The 21,138-nt window shown below is 44.4% G+C and overlaps 1 protein-coding gene across 1 annotated transcript in view; it reads left to right on the top strand.

Moving 5' to 3' along the window:
• LOC144484659 (uncharacterized) overlaps positions 1-21,138 on the top strand; it is a 121,369-nt gene that overhangs the window by 60,481 nt on the left and 39,750 nt on the right. The window contains exons 3-4 of the mRNA XM_078203127.1: positions 194-303; positions 2,454-2,589. Coding sequence (XP_078059253.1) covers positions 194-303; positions 2,454-2,589 — 246 coding nt within the window. The remainder of the gene's footprint in view (positions 1-193; positions 304-2,453; positions 2,590-21,138) is intronic.

A 21,138-nucleotide genomic window follows, 5' to 3' on the forward strand; every position in this document is an offset into this window, starting at 1 on the left:
TGCATGATCTGACTTTTTGTAACTTTTTCCTGACAGAAGAAGGTGGAAGAGAGTATGTCCAGATACGTGGGGGCCTTGATTATGCTGGCTGCTCTTCTGAGGCAGTGGGAAATGTAGATGGAGTCAATAGAACAAAATCTGACAGAGTCACTGTATTCATCAAAACCTAAATGTACGTATGTCTCTGAAAAAGATTCAAACATGTGTGAGACTGGAAATGGGGAAAAGCAATGTCATGGAGGGATTTGAAAAGAAAGATGAGAATTTTGAACTGAGTTGCTGCTCAAACGGGAGCCTGTGTAAGTCAGTGAGTCATTGAGATTCAGTGCAGAGATTTGGATAAACTCTAGTTTATCACAGCTTGAATGGAGGCTGGTCAGGATGTGAAAAATCGTCAAGTCCAGAGGTTATAAATGAATGAACGAGAGTTTCAGGAACATGTATTTGGACCAAGTCGAGTGATGGGAATTAGATTTAGGGTGGCACGGTGGCACAGTGGTTAGCGCCGTTGCCTCACAGCTCTAGGGACCTGGGTTCAGTTCCCGACTTGGGTGACTGTCTGTGTGAAATTTGCACATTCTCCCTGTGTCTGCATGGGTTTCCTCCGGGTGCTCCGGTTTCCTCCCACAGTCCAGAGGTGTGGATTAGGTTGATTTTCCATGCTAAATTGCCCTTTAGTGTCCTGGGGTGCATAGGTTCGAGGAATTAGTGGGGTAAATATGTGGGGTTACGGGGATGGGCCTAGGTAGGATTGCTGTCAGTGCAGACTTGATGGGCTGAATGGCCTCCTTCGGCACTGTAGGGTTTCTATGAGATAGAAACTCATTCTTGGAGGTGGCAGAGATAAATGGTCAGAAACTCAGCTGGCAGCTCTGAAGAAGAGTTATAGGGACTCAGAACATTAACTCTGTTTCTTTCTCCACAGATGCTGCCAGACCTGCTGAGTTTATGCAGCATCTTCTGTTTTTATTTCAGTTTTTGCTTTTATTTCAGTGAAATAATTTTCGATCATTGCAAACAGTCTGGTTCAGCCTCAGACTGTTGTCAGGGAGAGGGATGGAGTCAGTGGGTATGGAGTAGAGTTTGTAGTCAGGTCTTCATCTTCCGAATATTTAAATAGAGGAAATTTTTGTTAATCCAGTGCTGGATGTCAGACAAGTCAGGATGGTGTGTGACCTGAATGGGAACTTGGAGTTGCTGCTGTTCACATACACTTGCTATCCTGACTCTTTGAGGTGCCAGAGGCTGAGATCAGGGAAATTCTCTCAAAGCTCTGGCAGAGTTTTAGATATATACAATCCATCACCTTCACTCATTCTGCTCCCAGTTCTCTATCTCTCTTCTCTAGAGATCCAGACGATGTGAAAGGTTCACTTCCCTGAAGGATATTAGTGAATCAGTTGGTTTTTTATAACAATTTAGCAGCTTTCATGGTCACATTTTCCTCGTGCCGGCCCCACAAATTACCAGATTCATTCAACCCCATTTCACAACCTGCCTTTGTGTTTTTGTGGGTTCTCTCTCACTCCCTTTTTTCTGTTTTGAATCAATTTCACAGAATATTGGAAAGGTTCGCAGGCAGGAAAGTCAAACCAATCACCACATCACAATCTGACAGAGTCACTCGATTCATCAGGACTTGAATATCATCGGCCTTTGAAAATGGAAGCAAAGAGAACCGTTCACGCCAGGGAAAAACCATGGGAATGTGGGGAATGTGGGAGGGGATTCAGATCCCCGTCTGAGCTGGAAACTCATCGACGCAGACACACCGGGGAGAGACCATTCACCTGCTCCAATTGGGGGAAGCGATTCATTCAATTAATTTGCCTTCAGAGACACCAGCGACTTCACACCGGGGAGAGGCCGTTCACCTGTTGTGTGTGTGGGAAAGGATTCACTCTCTCATCCCACCTGCTGAAACACCAGCAGGTTCACGAAGACAAGAGAGAGTTTAAATGCTCCGACTGTGAGAAGAGCTTTAAAAACCCACACGCACTGAGGGAGCACCAGCGCATTCACACTGGGTATGCACCGTTCAGCTGCTCACTGTGTGGGAAGAGGTTCAGGACATCTCCCCACCTTCAGACACACCAACGAGTTCACACTGACAAGAGACCTTTCAAATGTCCAGAGTGTGAGAAGTATTTCAAAGGTTCTGGGGATCTGCAGCACCATCAACGTGTTCACACTGATGAGAAACCATTCAGGTGCTCTCACTGTGGGACTGGGTTCAAGCAAGCATCTCACCTCACTGCACACCAGCGCACTCACACTGGGGAGAAGCCATTCATCTGCTGCAAGTGTGGGAGGGGATTCGCTCAGTCCTCCAACCTGCTGACACACCAACAAATTCACACTGAGGTGAGGCCGTTCACCTGTTCTGAGTGCGAAAAGGGATTTGCACGATCATCCCATCTGCTGACACACCAGCGCATTCACACTGGGGAGAGGCCGTTCACCTGCTCCGAGTGCGGGAAGAGATTTACCAAATCATCTGCGCTGCTGACACACCAGCGAGTTCACACTGGGGAGAAACCCTTCACTTGCTCCATGTGTCGGAAGGGATTTAATCGATCATCCAACTTGGTGAAACACCAGAGAGTTCACAATTGACTGCACTGCTCTGATTCTGCTGTTGTTAATCAGATTCAGGACTGAACCTTGTTCATCATGACACTGGGGAAGTGTTGATGATGTTACTGCTAAGTACAGTAACTGGGCTGGAGCTGACAGAACTTGAAATCATATAGCACCTTTCACAACCTCAGGACATCTCTGTGCGCAGTCAACCTCCACAAACAGCAATGTGACAATGAGCAGTGATCTGTTTGCAGTGAGATTGGGAGAGGGGTAATACTGGTCTCACCAGGGTGAGCTCCCTGCCCTCCTTCCAAATAGAAGCCATGTGATCTTTCATCTCCACCTGACAGAGCAGATGGGGCCCTTGGTTTAACATCCTCATATTAGTGAAGTGAAGAACCTTAATTCTGAGACAATTGAAGAATAAGCAATTAAACAATAGTTGTACTTGTCAGGCTGGTAATATAACCTGGAACACAAAGGTTGTAATTTTTTATTATTATAAACAATATGATTTTAAGTACACTGGTCGTAAATCATAAGAACTGTCAAATTATGTTTTCCAGTCAATCTAGAAAGATAAGGTAGCGCTCACAAAACATTTATGGCTTTGACAAGTTACATTAAGTTGGGGAATGAATGGGACTTTACTCGAGCTGTCTCATTTATTGTACTCCGACATCAGGAGATGCTAGTAGGTGTCAGGGGCCAATCAGACAGTTAAGTTACTCAAATATAGTTCAACACTGGGGCTCATTTGAGCAAATGTGAGTTAAAGGGGTAAAAATAAAGGTTTTGAGTCGCCACTCTGTTAGCATATTATCCACCTTGTCTGATTATCATTTCACATCTTTGACCTGATCAACCGAGGAAAGTTTTGAGAAGTCTGTTTCATTGTGAAGGATAAGCTTTCTCCTTTTTGCCAATTACTGTTCATTCGAACTTTGTTTTTTATCTTTCTAACTTTTTAACCTTTTAATGGTTAATAAATCTTCTGATTTTACCAATTAAAATGTTCATTCTGGCGAGATAGATAAATCTTAATTGAAAATTGGAGATTTATTGCAAACAACCTCTACCCGATAAATCAACTTCAAAGTGCAAATGCTCCCCTGGATTTGGTGTCTCGGTGTAAGTGGTCCCTGGATTTTGTGTTTCCGTGTAAATGATCCTTGGACTCTCAGTACAAGTGGGCCCCGCACTGCTTTCAGTCCAACTGTCTATATTCCATCTTTCATTGATTTCAATGTAATGGAAACTGGGAGTTGGAACCTGTCAGCATTTGAAGGATATTCACAAATAATTGGAGGATTTCTTACATTTGGGATCTTTCTCTGTTCTGTCCTCTCGAGATGATAGATAACAGACTTTATCCTGTGAATATCCAGCTGGCATATTGGGCTCCTGGTGTGTTTCCTTGTTTATATTGTTGACTCTAAATATTGAATCTTGTGGTTTCAGACATCAGATAATCAAACTCCCAACAACAGATTGTCTTTTACTGACTTTATTAACAGTACTGCAATAATAGACAGAATATGGTTACTTGTTCTGGAGAACAGAGATAATATCATAAGTTCAGAGCTCTCTATCCTGAGAAGGCATTCAGTTGTGTCAAATTGCTACAGAAAAGTCAATGATAAAACTACACAGATCACCCCACATTGACCAAGGTTCCAGAAATGACAACAGCACACTGTTCCCAAGACAATCCTGCAAAGATTTCCTGGCTCACAGCTGGGGGCTTGTGCCAAATTTAGCAGAGATTTTCTGTAAGACCTGCGTCCACCTAAACATAAATATAAGACTTAACGTCAATTACAATTGTTGGACTCAGTTGGGAGATCTGATTTAAAAGGGACTTTCATTTTTAACTAGCTACAAGACCACACTTAGTACAAATATTGTTCCAAGCTTTACAGAATTTACTAAGTTAATCACATAAGTACAAAATGCAAAACTTAACAAAGGCAGTGGAAGCAGTCAGTTCACTTTGTAACTCTGGCTCACAACTTCCAGCCGACTGCGGCACTGTCTCTTGTCCTGTTGATTGTTGTCTATCTTCTTCCTGCTCAGCTTCTCTGAGCTGTGAACTGGGCAGCTGAAAGCTGATGCTTATTATCTCTTTCCAGACACAGCCCCTGTGCACGATCAATGGTGTTCCTGAACTCTGGTTCACCATGATCAGTCCCTGATTGATTTAGGTAGTGTGTAATCATTGATTGGTTTCTCAGTGGTGATGGTCATCTACTGACCATTTCCTGCAATCCCCTGGCTGGCCCTCTAATGTGTCAGTAACTTTCGGAGTCTGCCCCACATTATAGCCTTTCCTGTCATTTCATTAAATTTTATGGCTTTGTACTGAGATAATGGGGGGGGGGTGAAGATATCTTCTTTGTCCACTTATTTGAGATAAGCAAGTTTATGGTATCAAATCCTAAGGGTTAACATTTGGGCTCAAATGTCTAATTGTTGTCATAGAAATCATAGAAACCCTACAGTGCAGAAGGAGGCCATTCGGCCCATCGAGTCTGCACCGACCACAATCCCACCCAGGCCCTACGCCCATATCCCTACATATTTACCTGCTAATCCCTCTAACCTACACATCCCAGGACTCTAAGGGGCAATTTTTAACCTGGCCAATCAACCTAACCCGCACATCTTTGGACTGTGGGAGGAAACCGGAGCACCCGGAGGAAACCCACGCAGACACGAGGAGAATGTGCAAACTCCACACAGACAGTGACCCAAGCCGGGAATCAAACCCAGGTCCCTGGAGCTGTGAAGCAGCAGTGCTAACCACTGTGCTACCGTGCCACCCGATGGAAAGGAGGAAGTGTTCAAGGGATTAGATGCTGCCTAAAGCAAAGTTCCTGTAAGTAATCAAATTATGATAGAGACGATGGCGCAAGCCGGAATGAATCTTCATTCGTGATCCTGGTCAGTGACAATATGCTGTGTTTAGCCTGAAAAATAAGAACTAGAAACCATTTTGCCAACCCTAAAGCCCACACACCACAAACTCCAGGCATAAAGCCCAAATTCCAAATTGTCCACAGGCATAAAGTCCAGTCCTGCCCTGTGACCCCACAAGGCATAAAGCCTAAATTCCAGTCCCCCCAAAAGGCATAAAGCCCTTTCCAGTCCAGTCCCATGGCTCTAGGCATAAAGCCCAAATTCCAGTCCCCTAATCCTCAGCATAAAGTTGTGTAGAAATCCTGTAGAGTTCTCATTGGGGCAGGTGACCATCAGTATATTTTGGTTAAAGAAACTGCTTGCTGGTTTTTGTAGTGGCTGCCAGTTAATTAAAAGGACACAAAGTGACACACAGACTTAAACTAATACAGAAATTACAAAGTTACTTCAGATCTGAAATCCAAAGAAAGTGGCATCAAATCAGTGTGTAAAAGGTGAGATAGCAGGAAACACAAATACAGCATAATACATTCAAATGATAAATGTTCAAAAGTAATGAGTCAGAATAACTACTGTGTTATGAAAACTAAACTGAAACTTTTAATTTTTCAAACCAAAGATGGTTATAAAGTGTGAAGGAAAGTGACTGCTTCTTTTAAGATATTACAAGTTCTTGTGCCTGCCGCACAGTCTGTTTTAACCCTTATACGATGGACAAAGAACTGCGAGTAGACTTCTTGTTAGTGCAACCAATATTTATTTAGAACACACAATCAATAATCACCCACCCAACCAACAATAAGTTATCTTACAGAAAATACTAAAGTTCAAACCCAATACAAGACCTTGACTTAACTTTGCGTGACTGGCAAGTACCCAAGCAGATATTGGCCTTTATCTGTGCGCTGGTCTCGGTCGTCCTCTGCGTAGTCGGGTCCTTGGGTCTGGTCTGGTACTCTGGCTCTGGTCTTCCTTCCTTCTCGGGTGTGGTGGCTCTCTTCATGCTGGTCGTCGCTGGCGACGGTCACCATTGTTGTAGCTCGTTCGTGGGGTCAGAGAGAGCTTCTGTTGTGCAGAAGCTTTCATCCCTCCCTGGTTTCGTGTCCTTTTAGGGCGGTCTCCTGATTCTTGTCAATCAATCGATCAGGGCTTGATCACCCTGATCGATAAGAGTCCAATCAGGTGCTGCCACACCGATCTCTGGGTGTGTACCCAACGGCCATGCCTGTAGGTGCTGGAGGCACGTAGGTCACATACTTCCCTCCCAAATAAGGGGTTACGGTAAACAAGTATGTTTGACCAGAAAGGGTCCATTGTCTTTGGGTTGGCCTATTTCCTGTGTATTCAGTTGTCTGGGTTGCAGCCTGTTTATCTCTGTCTTTTAGGCTGCAGCCTGTCGTTTTAGTTCTTGCCCAATTGTCCCAGAGTGCTTTACAAATCGCTATTTTAGGTGGCCCGTTTGGCCACAAAGTTAAAAGGTTAAACTAATGGCACAATGCCATAAACTTATGACACAATGCTGAAGGCTTGGAACTTCACAGCTGGTTTCTTCACACAATATGGCCTCTAACTCAAGTATAACTGTTAATTAATGGCTAAGGAGTTAACAGTTCCAGACCTCAGCTCATCCAGAGTTGATGGGATCCACAGGACTCTGTAATTAAAGTATAAAAGTGTAGCTTTACACCGGCCTCGGGTCATGTGATGTATTTCACTTGTCAAATAAGGATGCAGTTACAGACAAAGCCAGTTACATGATACGAATATATTACAATTCAGCAGAATATCACATCAGGTTAATTGATTAATAAACTTCAATTACTTGATTATTACACATAACTAAGCTACAAACTATTAAACATGACCGTTCCTACAGTCAAGCAACAGGCTGACACAGTCATACTTTGAATCATATCTTACTGCCAATGTCTCACAGGAACAAGGAGCAGGATTCGGCTATTTGGCCCCTTGAGTCTGCTCCACCATTTAATCAGATCAGGGCTGATCTGATAGTAACTTTAAATCTGCATCCTGCCAACCCCCAATAATCTATCACCCACTTGCTTGCCAAGAATCTATCTACATCTGCCTTAAAAACATTCAAATATTCTGCTCCCACCGCCTTTTCAGAAGAGTGTTCCAGAGGTTCACGACCCTCTGAAAGAAAATATTTCACCTCATCTCCCTTTTAAATGGGCGAACCCTTCTTTTTAAACAGGGACCTCTAGCTCTAGATTCTCACACAAGAGGAAACATCCTTTCCACATCAACCTGTCAAGACTCTTTGGGATCGTCCATGTTTCGATCAAATTTCTCTTACTCTTCTAAACTCCAGCAGACACAAACCTAGCCTGTCCAAGCTTTACCCATAATCCACACATTTCTGACATTAGTCTGGTCAATCGACTGCTTCCAATGTATTTACATCCTTGCTTAAACAAGATGACCAATACTGTACACCGTACTCCAGATGTGGTCTCACTGGTGCTCTGGATAACTGAAGCATAACCTCCATATTTATGTAATCAATTCCCCTCACAAATGATAGCTTTCCTAATTACTTGCTTTACCTGCTTACTAGCTTTTTGTGATTCATGCAAAGAACAAAGAACAGCACAGGAACACTCCCTTCGGCCAACGCTGATCACATTGTCCTATCGAGACCAACCACTTATATCCCTCTATTCCCCGTCTGTTCATGTGTTGATCAAGAGAAGTCTTAAATGTCGCGAACGTATCTGCCTCAACCACCTCACTTGGCAGTGCATTCCAGGCCCCCACCACCCTCTGTGTAAAAACCTTCCCCCACACATCTCCACTGAACCTTTCCCCCCTTATCTTGAACTTGTACTGCCTTGTAATTGTCATTTCTGCCCTGGCAAAAAGCTCCCAACTGTTCACCCTATCCATACCCCTCATAATTTTAGAAACATCGATTAGGTTGCGCCTCAGCCTCCGTCTTTCCAGGGAGAAAAATCCCAGTTTATTCAATCTCTCGGACACCCAGATCCCTCTGCATCTCAGAGCTCTACAAACTCTCACCATTTAGATAATCTGCTTCCCTTTTATTCTTCCTGCCAAAATGTGCTGTCCTCCCAGCAGTTCAGACCTGAGTAGAGGGAGCAGCACAGAGGTGTACAGTGCAAGTGAGTCATCCTGGGAGTCCTCAACTTGAAATTCTTTTTTATTCATTCGTGGGAAATGGGCATTGCTGGGTGGCCAGCATTTATGGCCCAGTCCTTGTTGCCCTTGAACTGAGTGACTTGCGAGGCCATTTCAGAGGGAGTCACATGTAGGCCAGACCAGGTAAGGACAGCAGATTTCCTTCCCGAAAGGGCATTAGTGAACCTGATGGGTTTTTTGCGATAATCAACAATGATTTTATGGTCATCAATAAATTCTTAATTTCAGATTTTTTTATTGAATTCAAATTCCACCAACTGATGTGGCAGGATTCGAAACCCGGTGCCCAAATCATTAGCTGAGTTTCTGGATGAATAGTTCAGCAATAATATCACCAGTCATCACCTCCCCTAGTTCAACATGGAGTGTAGGAGAACAAGTCAGGAGCAGCACTGGGCACCCTAAAACTGAGATTCCAACCTGGTTACTCTGTAACATGAGACTATAAGCATGCTAAACAGCAGAAGCAGCATGTTCCAGGCAGGGCCAAGCGATCCCACAAACAACGGATCAGATCAGAGCTGCAGTCCCCCCACAGCCAGTCGTGAATGGTGGGGGACAATTAAACAAATCACAGAGAGAGAAAGGTCCACAAATATCACCATCCTCAATGATTGGGGCAACAGTGGATCAGTGCAAACAACTGTGATTTATCTTTTGTGATCGTGGATGTGTTACTGATACCTTCCCTGGATTCCGATGCCAGGAAAGACACTCTGGAAGGTATGGGGAGCTGGGACTTGTCCATGAGAGTAACTGAAGGTATGAGAACTGAAATAATATAGAGTTGGAAAGGAGAAAAGGCCACAAAAATGCAACAAGACATTGATTAATCTGTTCTTATCCTGAAGAAATGAAGGTGCCGGCTTTGTGTCTTAAACAATATTAGTTCAGTTGACATTTATCCAGAGTATTAAACTCCAGCCCAGTTATAGTGATCACTAACATTAGCAAAAACAAACTCCAACTGTCAGAATGAACACGGTTCAGTCCTGGATGTGATTAACAGCCGCAATAACAACAGAATCCAACCCCTCCAGACATTTGTTAATTTAGAAGATGGGTTGACTGAGTGAATTCCATCTCGCACTCAGAGAAGGTGAACGGTCTCTCTCCATTATGAGTGTGTTGGTGTCTCAGCAGGTGGGATGAGTGAGAAAATCCCTTCCCGCACTCAGAGCAAGTGAACGGTTTCTCCCCGGTGTGAATGTGCTGGTGTGTTCGCAGGTTGGATGAGCGAGTGAATCCCTTTCCACAGTCAGAGCAGGTGAACGGTCTCTCCCCAGTGTGAACTCGTTGGTGTCTCAGCAGAACACTTGAGGTCTTCAAGCTCTTCCCACATTCAGAACATTTGAAAGGTTTCTTATCTGAGTGAACAAGTTGGTGTGATCTGAGGCTGGTTAAATAAATGAATCCTTTTCCACACAAGGAGCAGGTGAACGACCTCTCCCGGTGTGAACTTGCTGGTGTTTCTGGAGGCTGGATAACAGAGTGAATCCCTTCCCACACACTGTACATCTGAATGGCCGCTGCTCATTGTGAACTCGCTGGTGTATCAGCAGATCACTTGTGGTTTTATAACTCTTCGCACATTCAGTACATTTGAAAGGTCTGTTATCAGTGTGAACCAGACGATGTGTAGCGAGGTGGGATGATCGTGTGAATCCCTTCCCACACACAGAGCAGGTGAACGGCCTTTCCCCAGTGTGAGTGTGTTTGTGTTCAATGAGATTCTGTGATCGCTTAAATAACTTCCCACAGTGAGAGCAGCAGAACTGTTTCTCGGTGTGAATAGATTGGTGCGTGACCAGGTCCTCAGAGCTTTTAGAGTTGTGATCACCGTCAGAGTGGTTAAAAAGCCTCTCTTCAATGTGAACTTGCACATGGAGCAGGTGAATGGTCTCTCCCCAGTGTGACTGCGCCGATGCATTTCCAGCAGCGATGGGTAACTGAATCCCTTCCCACAATCCCCACATTTCCATGGTTTCTCCATGGTGCCGGTGTTCTTGTCTGTTCAAGCCTTGTCCACACACAACATGTGTATTGCTTCTAAGTAAGGCTATTAAGTGTTATGGGACAAGGCAGAAAATTGGATTGTCATATCAGATCAGCCGTGATCTCATTGAATGGAGGAGCAGACTCGATGGGTCCAATGGCCTAATTCTGATCCTAATTCTTATGGTCTTATGGTTCTCTGCTGTGAATGGTGTGATGTTTCTTTCAGGCTGTGTAACTGGTTAAAGCTCTTTCCAGTCAGTTCACTCTCACTCAGGTCTGTGTCTCGGTGCTTTTCCAGTCACACTGATGTTTGAAATTGTTCCCCACCGCCAAAACAGACAAACATTTCTCCTTCCACATTTAAAGGTCGATGATATTCAGGTTCTGATGAATTGAGTGACTCTGTCAGATCTTGATGTAATGTTTGGTTTCCATTTCCCATCTGCAATTCATCGCCCTTGTGGACCTTGTAAAAGACATTGACAGAGTCAGTATCGCTGTCAGTATAGGACAGAAATTCACAACAAACAATTCTAGTTTCCATGGAATATTATTTCAAATCTTGTTTCCCCAATCTTGTGATCCAATCGAACTTCCATCTGAACTAAACCAGAACTTTGTTTCCGGTGTTTGTGAGACACTCTGTACCCTGAGTTGTGGAAGATATCAAGTGTTCCAGTCGACACTGTCTGCTCCCTCTCCAGGACCACACGAGCGCGGACAAGAAAGTTAAAGTTTATTTTTATTAGTCACAAGTAAGGCTGACAGTAACACTGTAATGAAGTTACTGTGAAACCACAGAAGAGGGGCCCACAGCCAAGTTACCCTCTGCTGAACTACAAATTACTGTTTTAATCAGCCCCAAGAGCAGATCCAGGAAAAGATCCTCTGACCTCCCCAGTCTCCTCCACACTGGGCAGCCAACGAACAGGAGCGTGGGGCAGAACAGAAGTGTAACTAAAAGTGGAGAAGCAGCTCCTTCAGGGGTTGCAATCTCTCACACTGAATACGTACATGGCTCATGGATTTCTCGAGGCTGCAAATTAATTTAAAGAGGAGAAAAAACAGTGATAAACACAAAGGCAGGTTGTGAAATTGAGCTGAATGAATCTGGTAATTTGTGGAGCCGGCACAAGGAAGAAGTGACTCCGGAAGCTGCTGGATTGTGATTAAAAACCCAAATGGTTTGTTAATGTCCTTCAATGCAGGAAACCTGCCACCTTTCCAGATCTACACAAGAATTCAGCCTCAATGGGAGGAGAAAGATGAAGATGAAACAGGGAGGGAATGAACGGTGAGGACTTTATACATCTACATCTGGACAAGAACTTTGACAGAACCTGCCAAACCACAACCTTCACCAACTCAAAGGATGCAGGAAAACTATCACCTCCAAATGTCGTTTTCAATCTGAAACCAACTTGTAATCCTGAGGTAACCTGCATCCCCCTGCATTTAAGGGGCAATTTAGCATAGCCAATCCACCTAACCTGTACACCTTTGGGGTGTGGGAGGAAACCAGAGCACCTGAAGGAAACTCATGCAGTCACAGAGAGAACGTGCAAACTCCACACAGTCACCCAAAGCTGGAATCAAACCTGGGCCCCTGGTGCTGTGAGACAGGAGTGCTGACCACTGTGCCACCCTGTGCCACCGTACCGTGTTGCTCGGAAATAAGTTTTAGGATTTTGGCTGAGTGATTATGAAGGCAGAGCAGTAAACTACCAAGTCAAAATAGTGCGTGATTCTGAAGAGTAAATGCAGGTAGTGGGGTTTCTATGCATAAACTGCCCTTATCCATGTTGGAGAAGGTGCTGTCAAAGGAGGTTTAGCCAATTGCTGGTAATTCTAGTTATGTACATGTTCCGGTTACTTGTGAACTCGCTGGTGCCTTAGCAGTGTGGATGAACGACTGAATCACTTCCCAATGAAAAATTTGAAATTCTTCTAAATGTAAATTCAATGAAAATCCCCGACAGAACTACTTTTTCCTTACTTGAAACACAGCTTTAAATGGTCCATTTGTTTCTTGACTCGGTTGTGTGGGCAACGCCTTCAACTAAACAAAATCGAAACACTGCAGCTGCTGGAAATCTGAAATGAAAAGAGAAAACGTTGTAAATACTCATCAGGTTAGACAGCACCTATGGAGACAGAAGCAGAGTTAATGTTTGCAGTCACTGACGCTCCTCTAATGAAACACATACCAATAGCTGCTGTTTTATGGGGCCGTGAATCCCACAATCCCCTGTGCCCCAGAAACAGCTCTATCCATCACACACATTTCCCATTATGACACTTCTATGTCAAAAGGGCAAGCTGTTTAAAAGTCATCAAGTTCGATTTTTGCGTGTTGATGTTCATTAAAGATACAGATCGACTTCCCCCTTATTATGTTATTATGTATCAATTTCAGATATTTTGGTCGGCAATTTCCATTCCCTTACTTTTTGGTGGATAATGAATGCCTTGAGTACTTCGGTTACAGTATAATTTGATTCCTAATGACTGCACCACTATCCCTAATTTTCACATCGCAGCAGGAAAAGTTCACTGTTCACAAATGAGGAGTCTCGATGGCGTGCGCTTTACCCACCATTCCTCGCGGTAGTGAATGTCCCCTATCCACAGCACGGGAGAGAGCTGCGCATCCGCAGTCAGGCAGTGTGTGGCGCATGCGCAGCGTGAATGATGGCAATGGGGAGAGACATTCCTTTGTCTCATCAGCAACCGGTAAGGATGCGGATACATGGAGGGAGGATTGGAACCGGCAGATGGACGGAGAGGGTTTCTAAATATCTGGTGAAGGTCTCAAACCTCTAATAGTAATCCGCAGGTCCTGTGTTTGCAGCTTTGGATCTTTTTCCCGAGACGAGGCTCAGGTTAACAGCCGCCATCTTGATTCAGCAGGGAGCTCACAGGGAGCGCATGCGCTGGTGTCTTGATGACGCAACAATAAGGGGGTGGGGCTTCAGCGTTTTATGGTCCCAACCGGGTCCTAGTGACCGGATCGCACAGCAGATTGATCAACAGGTTTTCAACAGCTTCACCCACTTCCAGGGAACATTGGAGTCTGGAAGTAAGCGAGCAGGGAACATAAAAACTGACTGTCAAAGTTTCTATAGATATGTAAAGAGATGAAGATTGACAAAAACGAATGTTAGAAATGGGAGAATTCATAACGGGGAATAAAGAAATGGCTGAGGGATTAAATTGGTACTTTGCTTCAGGCTTCATAGAATCCCTACAGTGCAGAAGGAGGCCATTCGGCCCATCGAGTCTGCACCGACCACAATCCCACCCAGGCCCTACCCCCACCCCCACATATTTACCCGCTAATCCCTCTAACATAAGCATCTCAGGAGTCGAAGGGGCAACTTTTAACCTGGCCAATCAACCTAACCCGCACATCTTTGGACTGTGGGAGGAAACCGGAGCACCCGGAGGAAACCCACGCAGACACGAGGAGAATGTGCAAACTCCACACAGACAGTGACCCGAGCCGGGAATCGAACCCGGGACCCTGGAGCTGTGAAGCAGCAGTGCTAACCACTGTGCTACCGTGCCGCTACCGTGCCGCTTCACAAAGGAAGACGTGAATAATGTACCAGAAGTGCTGAAAGAAACATGTTTTAGTGAGGGGGCTGAAGGAAATCAGCATCTGTCGAGAAATGGCTTTGGGGAAATTGATGGGATTGAAGGTGGATAAATCTCCAGGTCCAGATAATCTTCATCCCAGAGTACTTAAGGAAGTGGTCCTGGAAATAGTGGTTATTTTCCAAAATTCTTGGAATCGGTAATAGTTCCTACAGATTGGAGGGTAGCTAATGTAAACCCACTGTTCAAAAAGTGAGGGAGAGAGAAAACAGGGAACTATAGACCAGTGAGCCTAACATTGGTACTGGGGAAGTTGCTGGTGTCTATTATCAAGGATTTCACAACTCGGCATTTGGAAGGCAGTGGTATAATCAGACAAAGACAGCATGGATTTACAAAAGGGAAATCATGCTTGACGAATCTATTGGAATTTTGTAAGGATGTAAGGAGTAGAGTTGACCGAGGAGAACCAGTGGATGTGGTTTATTTAGATTTTCAGAAGGCTTTCGACAAGGTCTCACATAACAGACTGCTATGTAAAGTTAAAGGACATGGTATTGCAGGGAATGTCTTGAGATGGATAGAAAGCTGGTTCGCAGATAAGAAGCGAAGCGTTGGCATAAATGAGTCTTTTTCTGATTGGCAGTCAGTGACTAGTGGGGTTTGGCAGAGATCTGTGCGAGGACTCCAACTCTTCAAATTATATATTAATGATTTGGAAGAGGGAACTGAATGTATTATCTCCAAATTTGCAGATAATACAAAGTTGGGTGGGAGGGTGAGCTGTGAGGAGGCTGCAGAGATGCTTTAGCGTGATTGGGACTGGCTGAGTGTGTGGGCATCAGCATTGCAGATGCAGTATAATGTGGATAAATGTGAGATTATCCACTTTGGCAGCAATAATAGGAAGACAGATTATTACTTGAATAGGTGTAAATTGAGGGAGGTGTATACTCAACAAGATGTTGGATTCCTCGTGCATCAGTCGCTGAAAGTAAGCGTGCAGGTACAGTAGGCAGTAAAGAAGGCAAATGATATGTAGGCCTTCATAGCGAGAGGATTTGAGTATAGGGATCGGGATGTTTTGCTGCAGTTCTATAGGGCGTTGGTGAGGCCACACCTGGAGTATTGTGTACAGTTTTGGTGTCCTTATCTGAGGAAGGATGTCCTTGTTATAGAGGGAGTACAGCGAAGGTTTACCAGGCTGATTCCTGGGATGGCAAGTCTGTCACATGAGGAGAAACTAAATTGGTTAAGATTATATTCACTAGAGTTTGGAAGAGTGGGATCTCATAGAAACTTATAAAATTGTAACAGGGTTAGACAGGGTAGATTCAGAAAGAATGTTCCCAGTGGTGGGGGTAGTCCAGAACTTGGGGTCATAGTTTGAGGATAAGGGGGTAAACCTTTCAGAACTGAGGTGAGGAGAAATTTCTTCACCCAGAGGGTGATGAATGTGTGGAATTCACTGCCACAGAATATAGATCAAGGGATATGGGGGAACGGGAGTGGGGTGGGGGCGGATTAGGATATTGAATTTGATGATCAACCATGACCATAATGAATGGCGGAGCAAGCTCGAAGGGCTGAATGACCTACCCCCACTTCTAGATTCTATGTTTCAGTGAGAGAAGTTGCCTGAAGCGGTGCCAAAATATTTGGTTACACTTCAGCCCCAGGCTCCTCATGTTTACATAGAAACATACTAGAAAGTAGAAGTGGGGAGGAGGCCACTCGGCCCTTCGAGCCTGCTCCGCCGTTCATTATGGTCACGGCTGATCATCAAATTCAATATCGTAATCCCACCTCCCCCTACCCCCCGTATCCCTTGATCCCCAAGAAATATATCTAATTCCTTATTGAAATCAGGCTCTACTTCTACTTTTGAGGAAGGGACTTCCAAAGATTCAAGACTCTCTGAGTGAAAAAAATCTTCTCATCTCTGTCTTCAATGGGCAGCACTGTTTTTTAAACAGTGGCCCCCCGATTCTCCCATAAGAGTAAACATCCTCTCCACATCCAAGACCTTTCAGAATCTTGAAGGTTTAAATTAAGTTGCCTCTTACTCTTTTAAAGTCGAGCAGAAGCTAAACTTGAGCAGAGACAGTCTCTGGTGTTATTATATGGGACAGATTTACTTCTGGTCCTGTAATAAATGCATTTATTATTTCCAGTCTTGTAATATAGTCCTGGAGCTACGTTATATATTTCCAGTCATAGAGTCATTCCAGCACAGAAGGAGTCCATTGGATAACTCGAGTCCATACCGACTCTCACAGTAATTTCATAGTTTTTCATGATTTTCACAGTGACTTCATTGCAGTGTTAATGTCAGCATTCTTGTGACACTAATTAATAAATTATCAAAAATAAACTATAAACTCTCTGTCGAGCAATTCTGTCCGTCTGGAGTGGGTCCCATTCTGTAACCCTGCAGCACCCATCCAATCTCATTGAGAAATTATTGATCATCTCTGCTTGACTACCCCCATGGCACAAGTTCAAGATCATCATCAATCGCAACCCCCTGTATCTTAACCAACTGGAGCCATCCTATCCATTAAATATATTTTTAGTTCAATCATAGCTGAGGTATTTGTATCATCGATAGTCACAGGTGAGGTGCCTGAAGATTGGAGGGTGGCAAATGTTGTGCCTTTGTTTAAAAAGGGCTGCAGGGAAAAGCCTGGGAACTGCAGGCCGGTGAGCCTCACATCTGTGGTGGGTCAGTTGTTGGAAGGTATTTTGAGAGACAGGATCTACAGGCATTTAGAGACGCAAGTACTGATTAGGGACAGTCAGCATGGCTTTGTGAGTGGAAAATCATGTCTCACAAATTTGATTGAGTTTTTTGAAGGGGTAACCAAGAAGGTAGATGAGGGCAGTGCAGTTGATGTTGTCTACATGGACTTTAGCAAGGCCTTTGACAAGGTACTGCCTGGTAGGTTGTTGCATAAGGTTAATTCTTACGGGACCCAGGGTGAGGTCGCTATATGGATACAAAATTGGCTTCTTGACAGAAGCCAGAGGGTGGTTGTAGAGGGTTGACCAGCGGTGTGCCTCAGGAATCCGTGCTGGGTCCACTGTTATTTGTCATTTATATGAATGATTTGGATGAGAATATAGGAGGCATGGTTAGTAAGTTTGCAGATGACACAAAGATTGGTGGCATAGTGGACAGTGAAGAAGGTTATCTCAGATTGCAATGGGATCTTGATTTATTGGACCAGTGGGCTGACGAATGGCAGATGGAGTTTAATATAGATAAAGGCAAGGTGATGCATTTTGGTAGATTGAACCAGGGCAGGACTTACTCAGTTAATGGTAGGGCGTTGGGGAGAGTTACAGAACAAAGAGATCTCGGGGTACAGGTTCATAGCTCCTTGAAAGTGGAGTCACAGGTGGACAGAGTGGTGAAGAAGGCATTCGGCATGCTTGGTTTCATTGGTCAGGACATTGAATACAGGAGTTGGGATGTCTTGTTGAAGTTGCACAAGATATTGGTAAAGCCACACTTGGAATACTGTGTACCCTATTATAGGTCACCCTATTATAGAAAGGATATTATTAAACTTGAAAGAGTGTAGAAAATACTTACTAGGATGCTACCCAGACTTGGTGGTTTGAATTATAAGGAGAGGCTGGATAGACTGAAACTTTTTTCTCTGGAGCGTAGGAGGCTGACGGGTGATCTTATAAAGGTCTATAAAACAATGAGGGACATAGATCAGCTAGCTCGTAAATATCTTTTCCCAAAGGTAGGGGAGTCTAAAACTAGAGGGCATAGGTTTAAGGGGAGGAAGGAGAGATACAAAGGGGTCCAGAGGGGCAATTTTTTCACACAGGGTGGTGAGTGTCTGGAACAAGCTGCCAGAGGTAGTAGTAGAGGCGGGTACAATTTTGTCTTTTAAAAAGCATTTCGACAGTGACATGGGTAAGATGGGTTAAGAGGGATATGGGTCAAATGCGGGCAATTGGGATTAGCTTAGGGGTTTAAAAAAAAAGGTGGCATGGACAAGTTCGGCCAAAGAGCCTGTTTACTCTATGACTCTACAAAGACATATATCTGTCTGGCCGCCTGCATGGAGATTTTCAGCTCTCTGTGTCCAGGACAGGAAGCAGTGAGCATGGATCTGTCAATCAGCCTCAATCAGCACCTTCAGGAGAATTGGGAGGGTGAAGATTAGATACAGCAGAGTGAGAATGGAGGGAGAGTGTGTGGGATGGAGATTCACAGCTTTTGGGGAATGAGAGAGGAAAGAATGTTCCATAGAAACTAGAATTGTCTGTTCTGAATTTCTATCCTGTATTGACTGTGATGACTTTTGTAAACTCCTTTTACAGGATATCTAGAAGGTGAGGATTTACAGACAAAAATCTCAGACCAAATGTCACATCAACATCTGATAGAGTCACTCAATTCATCGGGACCTGAATATCATCAGCCTTTGAATCTCGAAGGAGAGATGTTTCTCTGCTCTGTCTGCTTCATATTTTAAACATCAGTGTGACTGGAAAGCACCGAATCTCACACACACCAGAGTGAGAGTGTTCCAGTGCACTGCGTGTGGAAAACGCTTCAGTTGCACAGCCTAAAAGAAATTGCAGCATTCACAGTGGGGAGAGACTGTACCCGTGTTCTGTGTATGGATGAGGTTTCAACTGTTTGTCCGACCTGGAGAGTCACAAGGACACCTGCACCATGGAGAAACGGTGGAAATGTGGGGACTGTGGGAAGGGATTTAGATACCCTTCTCACCTGGAAACTCATCGACGCAGTCACACTGGGGAGAGACCGTTCACCTGTTCTCAGTGTGGGAATGGATTCAGTCGATTATCCACCCTGCAGACACACCAGAGAGTTCACAATGAGGAAAGGCCATTCATCTGCTTTCATTGTGGGAAGAGATTCACTCAGTCATCCAGCCTGCAGACACACCAGCGAGTTCACAATGAGGAGAGACCATTCATGTGCTCTCAGTGTGGGAAGGGATTCAGTCAGTCATCCAGCCTGCAGACACACCAGCGAGTTCACACTAGGGAGAGGCCGTTTACCTGCTCTCAATGTGGGAATGGGTTCACTCAGTTATCCCATCTGAAGACACACCAACGGTTTCACACTGGGGAGAGGCCGTTCACCTGCCCTCAGTGCGAGAAGGGATTTGCTCAGTTATCCACTCTTCAGACACACCAGCGAGTTCACACCAAGGAGAGACCGTTCACCTGCTCTCAGTGTGGGAAAGGATTCACTCAGTTATCCAACCTGCGGAGACACCAGCGAGTTCACATGTGATTCCAGGGGTTGGATTCTGCTGTTATTGTTTCTGCTCTCAATTACATCCAGGACTGCATTTTGTTCATTCTCACAGTTGGTCATGGGGAGAATTGGAGGCTCTCTGTCTGCTGGACTGGCCGGTCTCACCACTTTGTCTCCAGTGGGCTGATAATCTTTTAACCTTGTTTTGAATATCTGGCTTTGGATTTCTCAAGGATCACAGAGTGAAAGGGTGTTCGGAAGTTTAAAGATATTTTGTTCACAATACTGTTTGGAAGGCTCGCAAAGCATGCAGAGGGAGTAGTGAGTGTGAGGAACTGAAAGAGATTAGTATTCGTGAAAAAGTAGCACTGGAGAAATTAATGGGGTTGGAAGTGAATAAATCCCCAAAAAACTGCTGATCTACATCCCAGAGTTGGAAGAGGTGGCTGTGGAGATAGTGGATACATTGGTGGTCATCTTTCCAAATTCTATAGATTGTGGAATGGTTGCTGCAGATTGGAAGGTGGTAAATGAAACCCCACTGTTTAAGGAGGGAGAGAGAAAACGGGGAACCACAGACCCATCAGCCTGACATCAGCCGGAGGGAAAATGCTCCAATCTATTGTACAGGATGTGATAACAGATGAATATGCATATTCAGAACAGGGGTACGTCCCTCGAGCCTGCTCCACCATTCAATATGTGCACAGCTGATCTGATTGTAACCTCAACTTCACATTCCCGCCGACCCCCCGATAAACTTTCACCCCCTTGCTTATTCAGAATCTATCCAGCTCTGCCTTCAAAAGATTCAGAGACTCTGCGTCCACTGCCCTTTGAGAAAGAGAGTTCCAGACATTCAGACCCTCTGAGAGGAAGAAGTTCTCCTGTTATTTGTTTTAATCAAGCCGCCTCTTACTCTTCTAAACTCCAGTAGATACAAGTCTAGCCTGTCCAATCATTCCTCATTAGACAAACCAGCCATTTCAGGTATTAGTCCAGTAAACCTTCTCTGAGCTGTTTCCAATGTGTTTACATCTTTCCTAAATGAGAGCCATATTGTACACAGTACTCCAGATGGTTTCACCAATATCCTGTATAACTGAAGCATAACCTTCCTACTGTTTTATTCAATTCCCTTCGCAATAAACAGTAACAGTCTATTAGCTTTCCCAATTCCTTGCTGTACCTGTATACCGGCCTTTTGTGATTCACGCACTGGGACACCCAGATCCCTCTGCAATCCCAGCTCTGCAATCTCACACCATTTAAATGATAAGCTTCTCTTTTATTCTTCCTGCCAAAATGGATGATTTGACTTTTTGCCACATTATATTCCATTTGGCAGATCTTTGGCCCTGTCTTAACATATCTATATATTTTTATAACCAAAAAGAGAAAATGCTGGAAAATCTCAGGAGGTCTGGCAGCATCTGTAAGGAGAGAAAAGAGCTGATGTTTCGAGTCCAGACGGCCCTTTGTCAAAGCTAAAAGGCAGAGAAAGTGGGAGATATTTATACTGCAGGGTGAGGGAATTAAAGATGAGTCATAGCCACAGAAACCAGGGGAAAAGACTGCTCATAGCTGTCCACAGAGAGAAT

Source organism: Mustelus asterias, unplaced genomic scaffold (genome assembly GCF_964213995.1).
Source record: "Mustelus asterias unplaced genomic scaffold, sMusAst1.hap1.1 HAP1_SCAFFOLD_122, whole genome shotgun sequence".
Taxonomy (NCBI): Eukaryota; Metazoa; Chordata; class Chondrichthyes; order Carcharhiniformes; family Triakidae; genus Mustelus; species Mustelus asterias.